We start from the raw sequence: 14,077 nt of genomic DNA, 5'->3' as shown, positions 1-14,077 counted from the left end.
CCGACCGACACTTTGTGTGATTCCTCCTCTAATGTCGGTTAATCTCACAGATGGTGACGCGTTGAGAGAGTGACGTCACCAAAAACCGTTTACTACACAATAATCAGCTTTATTAACTGTGAGTTTGAAAGAACTCTGAATCATAAAATGACAAAATTTCACACATTGTTATTTTCAATTTCAACTGAAGGTTGATGAGAATTTCACTTAAAATATTTCATTTGACGACTGGGAAACACGAGGGTCTCCACTTTTCTACACAGACTTATTAGAAATAAAAAACAAACAAAGAAATTGAATGAACTCTAATAATATTTTTGTCCTGTATGAGAGCAAACGTGATGTCTCTGAGCGAGTGTCACACTCCCTCGCTTTCTCTCTCTGCTAAGAGGCTTATCTCATGCAGCATGTAACAGCGAGAGAGAGAACAACAAGCAGCCATCGGCAAAATAAAACAAATCTGGATTGGATCATCGGGCCAACCAGGGCGAACCTGTGGAGAGGAAAAGGGAGAGAGAGAGAGAGAGAGATGGAGATGAAACCATAGAAACGTTGCTGATGGACTCTGCAGGCTGCACACTGACAAAAGTAGATCTGTGTGTGGTTCAGTTAATTTGTTCTTCAGTCTTTACAGCAGGTTTTTGATTTTGTTGCTAGGTGATAACACAGCCTGTGTTCCAGTTCATGTAAATATCAGGATTCACAGAGTCTGGACTCAAGTTCTTCCAGACTCAACTGGAGGAAACCATTGCTCATCATCAGGTCCATGATGTGATGCAACAACTCCAAACACCCTGTCTTACTTACTTCTAATATTCAGATTCTTCACAAAGACAAAACTTAAAAAAACATCAATGAAGTTTGAATTAAAAAAAAAAATAAAAATAATATTTTCTCCCTAAAATAATCACACATTGGCACTGCGCTAGTCTATGTGCTGATGTGTCCTTGGGCAAGACGTTGGCAACACCAACCGACTACAGACTAACCAACCAACCAAAAAACTAACCAACCAACAGAGTAATACCAACCAAAAAACCAACCAACCGACAGACTAATACCAACTAACAAACCAACCAACAAGATCAAATCAATCAAAGCACATTAAAACCTATCACAAATATCACATGGTAAACAGATTTAATATAACGTCCAACCCTTAATGTGTGTTTTGGATGTTTTTGTGTAGTGATGTCACACACACACACACACACACACACGTTAAGAACGTTATGGATTGTTTTAATTTCCTGTCATTGTCCGTCATTGTCGTCAACATGTTTTATTTTCTTAATTGTACTTCATTACTCACTGCTGTGGTGACACAATCTGTCCACACTGATCAATACACTTCACTCTGTGTGTGTGAGTGTGTGTGTGTGTGAGGTCGTTGTTAAAGATGCAACCAGTCGCCCATTACAGCCTGCGATCAATTTGCCGATCGATTTCTCCCCACTCTCAGTCGACAGTGAAGCACTTTTTTTTTTTTTTTTTCCCAAAAGGTACCCGTTGACATCACAAACAAACTAACAAGGTGTTTTTTAGTTTCTCTTTTATCTCCATGTTTGGTCTCCTCCACCTTCTGAAGGAAACCCATTAGCTGCTTCCTCCCACGAATGCAACGAGTTTTTGTGCGTCACGTTACTGACGTGAGTCAACGACAAGTGTCGAGTATTGGGATTAGGAGGAGGAGCTATTTGTTTACATTATTTCTGTCCCAATCTCTGGCTCTAGTCATGAAATTCACCTTTGACTTTGTTAGCAACATTAGCTTTGCTTGCGGTGTTTTTTTGTTTTGTTTGGTACATGGATTAAAATCTTGCTACGCTAAAACTGGGATTAACACATCTGTGAGTAACTATAACGTACCTCGGGAATCAAAAACAACCAGCAGTCACAAACACGGTAGCAATTAGCCTAATTGCTACCGTAATGCCAAGCTAGTTTTCCTGTCTCAAATCAGATTAGTCCAACTCCGAGAAATACTCCCCACATATAATTATACTTTTGATAAATAATCTGTTAAATAAATGCTTACAAAAACATGCCGTTTAAAATCAAGCAGACTTAAATCTTTTCCTGAAGTAGCCGGGATATGGAACTCAGGAAAAACATTTAGTTGTTTTCTAAATAGGGTTTAAAAATCAGCTGCTGGCGTTAATAAACCCCAAACATCGTCTCCTTCATTAAGCTCAGTTACTCGGCCTGCTGCATAAACACCGAGCACCGAGAGGCTTCATGATGAAACCTCGGCATTATGCGGCGATAATCAGGGATACATGTGGCAGGATTATTATTATCATCTGCAGATCAAACGATTACATCAGTGAAGACAGAGAAATAAATAAATAAATCACTATGCCCAGTGTGGACAGTCTGTGTCTTCTAGGACCGTGTGACTCAGATTATCTGATGTGGTTTTGGAGACAAAGATGAAGTTGTGACGCTGCAGAGGACATGTGAATTTGGGACCGAAAAAATCCCTGAATCAACAGTGATATGCTTCCTGTTAAATATTTTTTCAAATATATATATATATATATATATAATATACAAATATATTATCATTATGGAGCAGACACTGCCCCTCACAGGCTAAACTGGTCCGAGTTGACCACTTGATTAGGAACACTTCCAGTCAGTGAATTATGATTTTTATTCAATAAAGTTAACGTTTGCAAACGTTTTTAAATAAAACTTCAAAACAGGGAATATTTGACATTTATGCTTTAAAAAACCCAACCCGTTTTAACTCATCAAAAAATTTTAATAATTCCCTTAACATGTTCTGTGAAAAAGGTACAATTTGGTCAAAAGGTATAGTATTGTTATTATATAACCTTATATTACATCGTACGTGTTTTAAATTAGGTTTTATAAATTAAATTAAAAATTAAACTTAATTTTAAACTTGTTTTTTAGATCGAGTGTTTTTATTTACCTGCTGGTTATAAAAGCGTCCTCCATCTTGTCTCGTCACGGTAACACAGAACGAAAACTGAAAGAAAAAGTTTGTTATTATAATATATAATATTAAGTTTTAAAAAACAAACATTAATATATTTGAAAATTTACATCAGAGTGCAATTCACCTTCCTTGTGCCTGTTGGGTTTTCTTTTGGTATATGGCGCCCTCGTGTGGACAAACTACGGAACCACCTTCAATTTCCTGTCAAACTTTCCTGGAGTTAGATTTAGTTAATTTGCTGTTTTCTTAATAGCTGTTACATAGATATTTTATATATCAGCAGATTTACAGAGATAAAAACTGTCAAACTTTCTGCACATATTCTAATGTATAATAAGGATTTTGGTAAAAACAACAAAGAGAAAATGAAACAAAACTAACTATTGATATGAAGAGACAACATAGTGAATTTGACATTTACACTGTAAAAAAAAGTTGTTATTTTGGCGTTTACATGCTAATTTTATCTCGTGCGTTAGCATTTCAAAAAATCCCACAAAACAAACCCCGACTCGTCGTTCAGTTTCATTACCAGAATATTTATTTTTTATTCTTTTTCCTATTAAAACACTAGCTGCCATATTTAATAAAACAGCCAATGGCCAAGTGCCTCGGTCGTCGTCGTTTTCCCTCCAATCAGCAGGTCACATGGTGTCAGTGGGCGTGTCCTTGGCGTTGTTTCTGCTGCAAGTGTTTGCGTGCCGGCCGCCGCCTCCTCCTCCCATGTCGTCCTGGCAACCTGCAGCAGATCGGTCGGTCGGCGGTGGTCCCCTGTAACAACGTCTCCACGATGGTCTCCATGGTAACAGGAGGTATTGCATTGTGTACTGGGGTTGGCCAGTAAGAAGAGTTTGTGTCCGCGTGTTTTTTTTGTTTGTTTTTTCCTGTGTGTTTGTCCCGTTTTTCTTAAAAATACTGTCTTGTATTTTATCTGTGTACATATACATAAACGTATATAAATATATGTTTATGTATATGTACACAAATAACTGGACATTGGCGACTCCTGGAGGGATTTCAAAAATAAAAGCATGAATCGAAAAATAAAACCGATAACTTAAGGTTTTTTTTTAGGGTGGTGGGGGTGGGTTCTGTTGTGACCTTAAAGTAAAGTTGGGACATTTTAGGGAAACGTGCAAAATATGAAGGTTACAACCAGCAGTTATGATTTAAGGTTTGATTCATCTGTGCAAAAAATTGAGGTGTTGTGCTGTTTTTGTTTTATATAAAATTATGGATCTGTCGCCAACTTTATCGGAGATTTAACGTGAAAAACAATGATTTTGTCTTTCCTACACAAAAGGTGTTTGATTTTGTTGATTTCTAAATGTGCTGGCCGGTGAATTTCTGCTGAGTGTAGCTTCATATTTACCGTCTGATGTCATTCGTCGATTACGAAGTTGCCACCACGTTTCCCGCCAAAATGTCCCCCAACTTTTCTTAAAATCAACCCTGCGAAAAGCCGCTGCAAACAGTCCACGATTGTTTCCGACTGTTGCCAGGCAGAAAACATTCCACTGAGGGATAAATGAGAGGAGGAGACACAAGAGATGAAGATGATTGAACAAAAAATAATGGGGGAAATAAACGATAAAATTGAAGAAAAAGGGAGAAGCCGTGAGAACAGAAAAACAGCAGCTGATGTTTGTGTTGCGATGAAATTCACGTATTTGTTTTATATTGATTCTCTTGTGTTTTTACAGAAAATTAAATTCTTGTTTCTATATACAAACAAGTGACTTTAAAAATTGCATCTAATTTGTCCTATGATTTGTGAAATCGCTTTCTCCAACAGGAAACTTCAAATTCGTAAAGCGCTCACTCCTCCCACACCAAACGCCACAGAGGAAATCAGCGATTTTAACATCAAAGTGACACAGGAGTTGATCCTCTACGTTCAAATGTGTTATTTTGTAAATTAGGGGTTATTTTGTAAATTAGGGTTTTTTTTTTTTGTAAATTCTTTGTTCACATAAACTTCAGTGACACAAAGTGACCACACGAGGCAGCCATAGACCAGCAGGTCCTGTGTCCCCGTGAGCTAAAATCGATGATATTCTCTATGGAGTTTGGTGTGGGAGGAGTTTAAAAAGTAAGGATAATTTGTGATGTCAAATTTTTTTCTTGGTTGTTTATAAAGTATAAAGTTTATATAGTTGTGGCTTACATTAAGAAGGTAAAAGTGAAATAATCCATTTTAAGTAAACAGAGGAAAATAAAGTAAAACCAAAAAAAAAGGTGTTTTTTTTTTTCTCTTTTTATTATGAAATAGTGCTACAATGTACATTGCATTTCCTCTCCTGACTGACTGTCCACTGTCTGCTTTCTGTGTGTGTTCTGGTAAAAACGAGAAAAACGATAAATAACGTTTTAATCCTATCTGAGGTGAGAGAGCCACGTGTGTGTGTGTGTGTGTGTGTGTGTGTGGGTGGGTGTGGAGACACGGCGTGAAATAATTGTCCATCGTCACGGTGACGTCGCCCTGTGTTAAAATCTGGTTCTTCTTTAAAAGCTTCTCTGGACAAAAAAATATAAGACGGAGTAGAAACGTTGAAGCCACGCGATCAGATGGACAGTTACTCACTCACTGTGTCGCCGCTGCGATGGCGGACCAACAGAAACAGAACCCATGAGGGAGGGGGGGGAGTGGTGGCGGGAGGAGGTAAAATAAAACAACTTTTTTTAAAAATAAAAATGAAATAAAAAAATAAAAAAAGGAGAATGAGGTAAAGAACAGAGTTAAAACGATGGAGTCTGTTCAGAGACGTGTTCACTTCCTCGAATAAGGCCAGATTCTCTGTGAAGTGTGTGGAGGTGGAAAAGAAACCTCGACGGTGGAGAGGGAGGAGCCAGGAGGAGGAGCAGAGGAAAGGGAGGGAGAGGAAAGGGGAGGAGGAGCCAATCAGAAGGCCTGCTGGGCAGGATTGTAGTTGAACGTGGAGGGAACGTGGGGCCGCTCTTCTAGTTTCTCGTACTCCAGATGGAACTCCTGAAAAACCAAGAGACGGCGGAGTGAGCATCGGAATTTAATAATTTAAAGCATTTAAAATCACTTTAAAACAAATAAATAGCTTTGTTTTTGTGGCGCCTTGTGTTCAGAAGCAGACATTTACGACAAACAAAGAAGGACGACATCCTTTTTTTGGTCGGTAAAGGCCACCGTAGTTCTCAGATCTGCCGTGTCACCATAAGATGTCACTAAATCTTAAGACACCAGACCATCAACCATTAACACATTTTAATTAACACGCAATTCATAATGTATATTTTATATAAAAAGGTTTAAATTCACAACTGTTTTAACCGAATCACTGCGTCGACAATTTTCATGACAAATCGTGCAAAAAGGAGGATTTGAACCTAAAACGTCCCCATAGCAACGATGTTTATAAATGATTAATTGTTGCATCAGACACATCTACACACAACTCTCAACACTGTTCATTTGTTCACTCGAAGATTTTGATTAATGACATTTTACAATATGACGAAACAAACTCCACATCAACATCTTTTTACATTTTACTTACAATGTGAAGAATTTATAACTATAATTATTCAGATTCACTGTTATGTGATATTAAAATGACTATGTACAACTTAATATTGCTGATTAAATTACAAACTTCATACACAGATCATCTAAAATAACTTAAAAACAAGAACTTGCACATGCAAAACACTTTTAATTCAACATTATGTGTATTATGGGATGTTTAAAGTGTAAATCGTGCATGCGTTTGTTCACCTTGGCCACTTTCCTCCAGTTGAGGCAGTCAAAGAAGTAGTAGGTCCCTCTCTCGTAGGCGTTGGTCTTCAGCGTGGGCTCCATACCCGGCGCTCTGGTGATCCAAACCCGCTCCTCTTTGTGGTACCGCCAGTCCCTGTTAAAGCTGAGAGGGACGGACAATATTGGAATGGGTACAAGCCGTAAATCTACTGTAAAAAAGGTCCCAAAATTTATTTTTAACCACTTAAAAATTCCCTCAAATTTAAGGACTGAATGTGCCGGTCATTTTTTTGCTCTCGTAACTTTAATTGCTCATTGTCCTGCACGGAATCTCACATCAACAGCAAGAGGGAGAGAGACAGTGGATAGTGTCCACAACACCGCTGATCATTTCGACTCCTAGTCTACGTACAACAGTAGGTTGCACCGGGCAATTTTGCCTCTAATTTAAATTTACAAAACTTTTGTGAACATCACTTATTTCCTTAGAAAACCAGTTCAATATAATACAATTTCTGTATTTTTTCTGTAGCTAAAACCCATGCCGTTTGAGCGCGTGTACCCTTTTTAGTGATGGATTAGAGTGGGCGGGGCCTGACATGCTCCACTGTAGCATTTTACTAGCATGTTGTGCACTAAGGCGCCACAGCTACAAACGTCGGAGCAAGGAGACACAAAACAGAATCTGAAGCCACAGCCACTTTAGCGGACAATGAGTCGGCAGAAAAACTACAAAATTTTAGCCTGATGCTAACATTGCTCCCACTGTTAAGATGAGTCAGCAGATAATACTGTAACAGCTTGTTCTCATGTGTTTCGAACATGTTCGGGATGCTTGCTACTGTTGACGACCACTTGTCAACGACTCACTGTAGGTCACTAACAAAGAAGCTAGCAAGCTAATGCTATGCAGAGCACAGCACTTCCAGACGCTACGCAACATTTGTGGTATTTTTCCTTCTACAGGTGACTTGGTCTGAACGCAGATAGCATTAGCTTGCTAGCACTGCGCTCCATTAGCTGCCTCCATGTTGATTAGCCAACCATGTGGCTAATGTGTGTAATGTATGTGCGTGTGTGTGTTCTTACAGTTCTACTGCAGCCAGTAGTTGTAGTAGGTCTCCTCCGTTCATATAGTACAGATAAAACAGCAGATCTTCACCATATCGAGACAACTTGATAGCTGCTAACTGTCAGAGAAAGACAAAATTCACTGATTACCGAGATTGGAGGATTACTTCGATTTTTAGAAGAAAGAAAAATAGGATATATCTGGTCTGTGTGAGCGTGTTTTTAAATTTTTACATTTTAAATTCATACCTTGTCCCTTATGTGAATGTTGGTTAAATACTCTGAGGGAACGTGGAAATCTGAGGAAGAGGACAGGACAAATGAGATTGATTGAAAATGAGATGACATTTTAAAATCTGATAGCTCATCAACAAAAACGCTCATCAAATGCATTAATCACCCACTTATAAAGATGCTTTTGCTACAACATCATAAAAACAACCTGCATGTTTCTTAATAAGTGGCATAAATAAAAGTGGTAGTACGAGTATCTCTGTGGCAGTGTGAAGAATATAAAACTCGTCATTATTATGCCAGAAAACTTCAATTAAATGACAACAATAACAATCAGATAATAGAATATTAAAGTCTGTATCATTACAGAGATCAAACTAAGATAAACTACACTTTTCTGCGTCTGAAAGACGTCGTAAAGAAGTGTAAACTCACCAATGTCCTGCGGTCGACACGGCGACGACGCCCAGGGAGACGCAAACTTAGGATAGAGATTCCTGGGTGAGAGATGCTTATATCAACTTTGGCATGGCAACACAAACTCACGTCACATGGACAGTTCTCAGCCAGTCATGGATTAATTTGTAGACTGTAAAGATTATTTATACAAAACAAACTCTCACAAGATTTGACCACAGCCAAACCGGGAGTTCTCTCTCTCTCCTACTGGACCATACCAGCTGTCAATCACACTCAAAATGTGAAATGTGAATTTACAAACACTGACATCATGTTCTACTGAAGGAGAGCTGACAATCAAGTGAGAAGTCGATTCTTATTTCCACATAAACTTCTATTGAAACTGAAATCTTTTTTGCAACCACTGGAATCGCCCCCTGGTGGCTAAACTGATACTTCTGCCCTACCCTTCCTTGGCTTCGCTTTTCAAACACTAATGTTCTTATACACCGTAAATAGCTTCAGGTCTACTTTTTAAGCTTTTATTTTGAAATATACTAACGAAGCAACAATGTAGAGAGTGTGTGTGTGTGTCGTACTCTGGTGAGTTGAGGTTGAGGCCAAGTGTTGTGAGGTCTGAGCCCAGCGCCAGGTGGACCATGCCAGGGTCCGTCTCTGCCGCCCGGATGAACGTCAGCAAGCCAATCATTCCAAACTGGTCCGTTACCATGCCAACTGGGATGTTGGTCACACGGCCTGCAAACACATGAGAGACGAGAAAATCTATTTGTTGAAATCAAGTTGGCTGTACTTTTTCTTAATTTGCTTCTCTGTGGACGTGGATCTGGATCCTCACCGTCGGGAAGCACCTGGATCCCTTTCTTCTGCTGGTTGTTGTTGCTGGGCGCCGAACTTTTATCGCCGGGGAACTTTGGACCGTCTGAGGTTGAGTTGGGCTTTCCTGATGAGTTCAGATTCTAATTGGACAAAAACCAAAAGAATGAGAAACATGAAACATTGTGAAATGGACATAATGTGAAAGAGCAGAGACTCGGGGGGACAGTCACCGTTTTGCTGTCTTCGCTGGTGCTGGTGGGGTCTTTTGTTTGGTAGTTTGGCCCTGGGAGAGCTGGGAAATCTTCATTATGGATGGAAAAGTCTTGCGACTGTTCACTGGACGGCTTTGTTACCATGCCAACTGGGCGAAAAAAATGGGGGGGGAGGACATTAGCAACGTTCTCTAACTCACAATAAATCATCGTAGGAAGTGGAAACACTCGTCCTCACCGTAAGGAGCCCGACCGGCCAGCGGGTTGGGCAACGGGGCGGGATTCGAACCGCCGTCTTTCCGACTCCTGTCAGCTAATGCCGGGAAATCCGACAAATCCAGCCCTGTCACATTCTCACTGCCGTCTGAGCGCAAGCACGGAAAAACTTAGTGAAAGCAAAAACGATGAACAAGATGTAAAACAAAGAATTTCAAGGCGTTGGAGAAAAAACAATTTTTGTGTTGAAAATTAAAAGCAAAAAAAATATTTATCAAGTTTTTTATTTTTTTATAAAAGAATAAAACGACAACAACGTACCTGTTCCGTTAAAGATGTTGTTGGATAATGAGTTGTTTAAGCTGAAGCCGGGATTCCTGTTCACACCAAACCCCGACATACTGACGCAGAAAAAGACAAAAAACACAACAGATTGAATTATGAATTTAAAAATGAGCCAAAAACAGACAAGAATGAAGGAGTAGAAGCGGTAAAACAAGTTGAGTAAATCACAGTACGGTTACAAGTGGAAGAAGTGAAACAAACACGACATCTCTGCATGTGTGTGTGTGTCACCTGTTAATCGTGAACGGCTGCCGTGCTTGTTGTTGTTTGGGCATCCCGATAATGCTTGGTGACGACCGGCTTGGACTCCCCATGCTGCTGCCGCTCCTCCCTCCTCCTCCCCCTCTCTCGCCAACTCCGCCCATTCCCGCCGACTGGGCCGTCGGACCTCCCACCTGCTGGCTGTGGTTGAGCACGCTCCGGCTGCTCATCGGCAAAATCCCCCTGAAGAGCGAGAGAAATAAGGATGAAGCTGCAGGTGGTTTGTGTTCTTTTAAAAAGGGGTTCAAACTTTTTTTGGGTTGGTACCTGCTCGGCGAGGGAGGCGTGTGCAGTGAACCAGTGTTGGCTGAACTGGCATGACTGGAGAGCTGGCTCGCTGACTGGTTCAGGCCACTTCGACTTAACTGCGGTGCCGCGCTGCTGTTGAGACCACGCATGGGAAACCCCAACGCACCTGCAATACAAAAAAAGGACACGCGCAAACTGAGCCCGGATCTGTGCTCACACACGACAAAACACGTCATTGGCAACAACACACACAGAGCGTGTGTGTATGTGTCTTACTCTGCGGACCATATAAGCTGGCTCCCAGCTGTGACAGTTGACCCGATGAGGAGGCGGAGGAAGACACCAGCATCTGAGGACACAAGGAACCAAAACACGTTTCAACAACGGGTTCCCATTTCCTTCCTAATCCCGCAGGGACGAATGGTTAGGCCACCGAGGACGTTTAATGTATTTTATGGACTTAAATTTTATGTCTGAAGTGTCCTGCGAAGGATTTTGTCTCATGTCTGTCTCGTACGACTGTCAGAACGTTGGTGCAAAACAATTTTCTGAGCAAACGGACAATAAAGTATCACTGTATACCGATTGTATAACCTTGTGTTGGGATAAATCAAAATTTTCTGATGCATCACAATGCTCTCTTTAACAAATATGAATCAATTATAGTGTCGCGCTCTTTGATACTTTCTCATCACAACCTTTAATACGCCTTAACTAATAAACTGATTAAACATCACACGGCGTAAATGCGTGCGTGCCCTTGTAAGTGAGAGCCATCGCTTAAGTGGAAAATCCATCCGGCACAATCTGGATTAACAGATGACGTGCGGAAAAATGTTGTCTTCTATGAAGTTCACTGTGTGAAACCAAACTAAGATATGTCAGCAACAGCGTTAGAGGTGGCGGATAAACACAGAAAAAATGAGCAAGTGATGAACAATCTGCCAAAAAACTGGGAAAACACTGAAGTTCATCACAAACTCTGTTGCTAAGTTTGTTCCAGAGGATTTAGATTTGTGTTTCTTTCCTTGGTTTTCAGTTTTTTAAGTGAATACATTTAGATGAAATAAGAAATGTCGTTCGAAGAAGTGAGAAGGCCGAGTGTGCCTTCAGCTCACTTCCTAATCTCCCACAGTGCTCTTCTCTCTCCTGCGGTGTATTCTTTCATTGGTGTTAGCGGGACAATGTGACAGCCGGTGGGCGTAAATTCAAAGATAATGAGCAGAAACTTACATCTTTGTCTGAGCGGTGAGGGGGGAACATAGACTGCTGGCTGTAGTAGAGGCTGGAATCGTCCGTGTAGTCGCTCTCCACTCCCCCCTCCATGAACTTCTTCCTGTTAGCACCAAACATACCGCGTGTCACCTGAGGAAGCAGAGAGGAAAAATGGTTGAGGGTGAGACATGAACGTTCAACTGTTTGAAGATAGATTTGCAGAAAAATCCACAAAGTTTCTTCCATGTTCTTCAACAAAAAAGTTTCCCTGCTCACATTGACCAACAACCTCAAACTGAAGATCATAAGAATATAAAAGCAAGGAGATGAGAGGATGAGACTGAAGAGATGGTAAAGAATATAGCGGACTGGCTCATGTAGGAGTGTCCTAATTCCATAACATGGCAGTAATGAAAACATCATGGAGGCAAGCTGCTGTTTAAAACCCATAGGAGAAGAAAACAGATGTTCTAATTTTGTCGCTTTCTATTTACATCGGCACTCTGAGGTCGAAATTTGGACCAACGTTACTCTCGAGTTCACAGCATTCCCGTTAAGAAGAATCGTGGACACAAACGTATCTCGGGCTAGCTGTCGTTAGCAATGGCAGTCGATAGCAACGCCCTGTATGGGATTTTGCGCTCACAAACAGTGTAAATTAAACATCACCATATGTACGGCTGAACTCACAGTGAAACAAATATGATAGAGGTGCTATTAACGGTAAAAGTAGCCGTGTTTAGTACAATGGCAGCTATCTTTTAATACCATGTCGGGGGGTTGGTTGCTACGAGTTTCAAAACCAAGTTCCGACTACAAATGGGACGCAACATTTTTTTTCAATCCTGTCTAAATTCCAATGAATAATTAATTAATTTGCATAACTTTATTCTCACAAACACGAATACAGACAAAACCATAACCACTTTGGCATAAAATGAATAAAATACCCTGCAAATTGTATATCTATTAAGAAAAAAAACACACTCTTCTTAGAGATTTCGTGTTTATATTAAGTTTCCTGAGCACTATGGTCCATTCCTAAAGCTGTGGGACAATTAATATCCATCCTGTGATGCAACAATTGTGTCATAAATTTAAGATTTGCGCACATGTTTGATTAAAAACACAAACTTCACAGAGATGTATAATGGAAATGTGCAGGTGCTAAAACAAAGGTGAGGATGTGAGTGTAGACTGTTCTGATTTGAGTGGAGGAAAAATAACACTTTTAAATGCACAAGGAGTACGAGTATTAACAGCTGTGTGGACACTGCTTCCAGATGTTTAAACGTGACTATCGACGTAAACGCAGACAAGTATTCACCGTCACCGGCATCACTGAGACTCAGTTAAACACAGGCTAACAAAGCTAACGCCATGTTAACAAGTACAACATTTACATTAGGTGCTTTCAAACCGCCACGTCTAATTCACACCGTGAAGCCACCTCCACGTATCAACACTTGCACAAATTTAAATGTTCTTTTTTTGAAGTTCCGCTCAACGTGCAGCAGTGTTTGCAAAGGGCTAGTGCTAATGCTAGCTGCGTGAGCCAACGCAGGCTGCTACTCCATACTCTCGCCAATGCTACTATAAAGACACAATAATAAATAGTGGTTTAGAATAAAACACAAATAAACAGACTCACCCCGCGCACGTTTCTTCTAATGTGGCGTGAACATATATTAACTACGAACTTGCGTTACCGTGTTAGCTTCACAATGTGTCAGGAGCTACTGTTAGCTAACAAGAGCGCGTAAGCTAATAGCTAGTTCAATGGGGATACATGGGGGCATTAGCGTTACAGCTAACATTAGCTACATAACAAGCTAATCGGCTAACGACAAAGCAATTAAGCCGCCACGCGTGCAGCTGGGAGCCGGCTGAGCGGTCACCGAGAGGCGAATAGAGGAGGTTTAAACGCGGGTGTGAAGAAAGGCTCTCGTGCGTAGCGGGGAGCGGGGTTCCGGGGTGTTTTTGTTCGGGTTTGGGCCTGCTGCGCCTCCGTCGGCCACTTCCCCCAAAACAACAACAAAAAGAAACGAAGCCGCGCTGCAGCGTTTAATGCCAGGTTTCTGTGGCTTCTTCTCTCGGCCCGGTGTCGCCGTCACCACCACACACGACCGGCAATTCACCCGAGGCGAGTCTGACGCGGAAAAGGCTGAAGAAATGAATTAGACAAATAAAAATGGAGCTCACCGCATCAATCCTTCTTCCCCGCTACAATCCAAGATGGCCGACATGTCTTCGTCAATCAGCGAGGATGCTGGGAAACCTTTCCCCTCTGACCCCAAACCCCTGCTACCCTGTCCTACTCTACTCTACTGTCACAGTTAC

General features: G+C 40.9%; 1 protein-coding gene across 5 annotated transcripts; it reads right to left on the bottom strand.

Moving 5' to 3' along the window:
- Positions 1-3,486: 3,486 nt before the first annotated feature.
- LOC122766312 (CCR4-NOT transcription complex subunit 2-like) lies at positions 3,487-14,019 on the bottom strand. 5 transcript variants are annotated; one of them, XM_044021074.1, is made up of 15 exons: positions 13,940-14,019; positions 11,756-11,887; positions 10,799-10,871; positions 10,541-10,688; positions 10,244-10,456; positions 9,989-10,068; positions 9,690-9,836; positions 9,470-9,600; positions 9,259-9,379; positions 9,002-9,158; positions 8,439-8,500; positions 8,019-8,068; positions 7,788-7,888; positions 6,717-6,861; positions 3,487-5,957 (listed from the first exon to the last, which is right to left on the bottom strand). In XM_044021074.1, the coding sequence occupies exons 2-15, from the start codon at positions 11,873-11,875 to the stop codon at positions 5,871-5,873; spliced, it is 1,635 nt and encodes a 544-aa protein (XP_043877009.1). In that variant the 5' UTR covers positions 11,876-11,887; positions 13,940-14,019; the 3' UTR covers positions 3,487-5,870. The 5 variants fall into 5 exon arrangements, with proteins under 5 accessions (XP_043877009.1, XP_043877012.1, XP_043877011.1 ...); XM_044021077.1 differs by having other exon boundaries at positions 9,690-9,815; XM_044021076.1 differs by having other exon boundaries at positions 10,808-10,871; positions 13,940-14,018.
- Between the last annotated feature and the right edge of the window lie 58 nt (positions 14,020-14,077).

This window comes from Solea senegalensis, linkage group LG3 (assembly GCF_019176455.1).
Source record: "Solea senegalensis isolate Sse05_10M linkage group LG3, IFAPA_SoseM_1, whole genome shotgun sequence".
Lineage (NCBI taxonomy): Eukaryota > Metazoa > Chordata > Actinopteri > Pleuronectiformes > Soleidae > Solea > Solea senegalensis.
This window is presented reverse-complemented; position numbering and strand designations above follow the sequence as displayed.

Bases quoted from the DNA above. Each gene is read 5' to 3' on its own strand.
- LOC122766312 (XM_044021074.1), bottom strand. From the start codon at position 11,875: ATGTTTGGTGCTAACAGGAAGAAGTTCATGGAGGGGGGAGTGGAGAGC. The intron at 10,069-10,243 runs GTGACACACACA...TTTCTGCGTCAG, and splicing joins CAGCCGTTCACGATTAACAG to TATGTCGGGGTTTGGTGTGA. The intron at 9,601-9,689 runs GTGAGGACGAGT...TTTTTCGCCCAG, and splicing joins GGCCGGTCGGGCTCCTTACG to TTGGCATGGTAACAAAGCCG.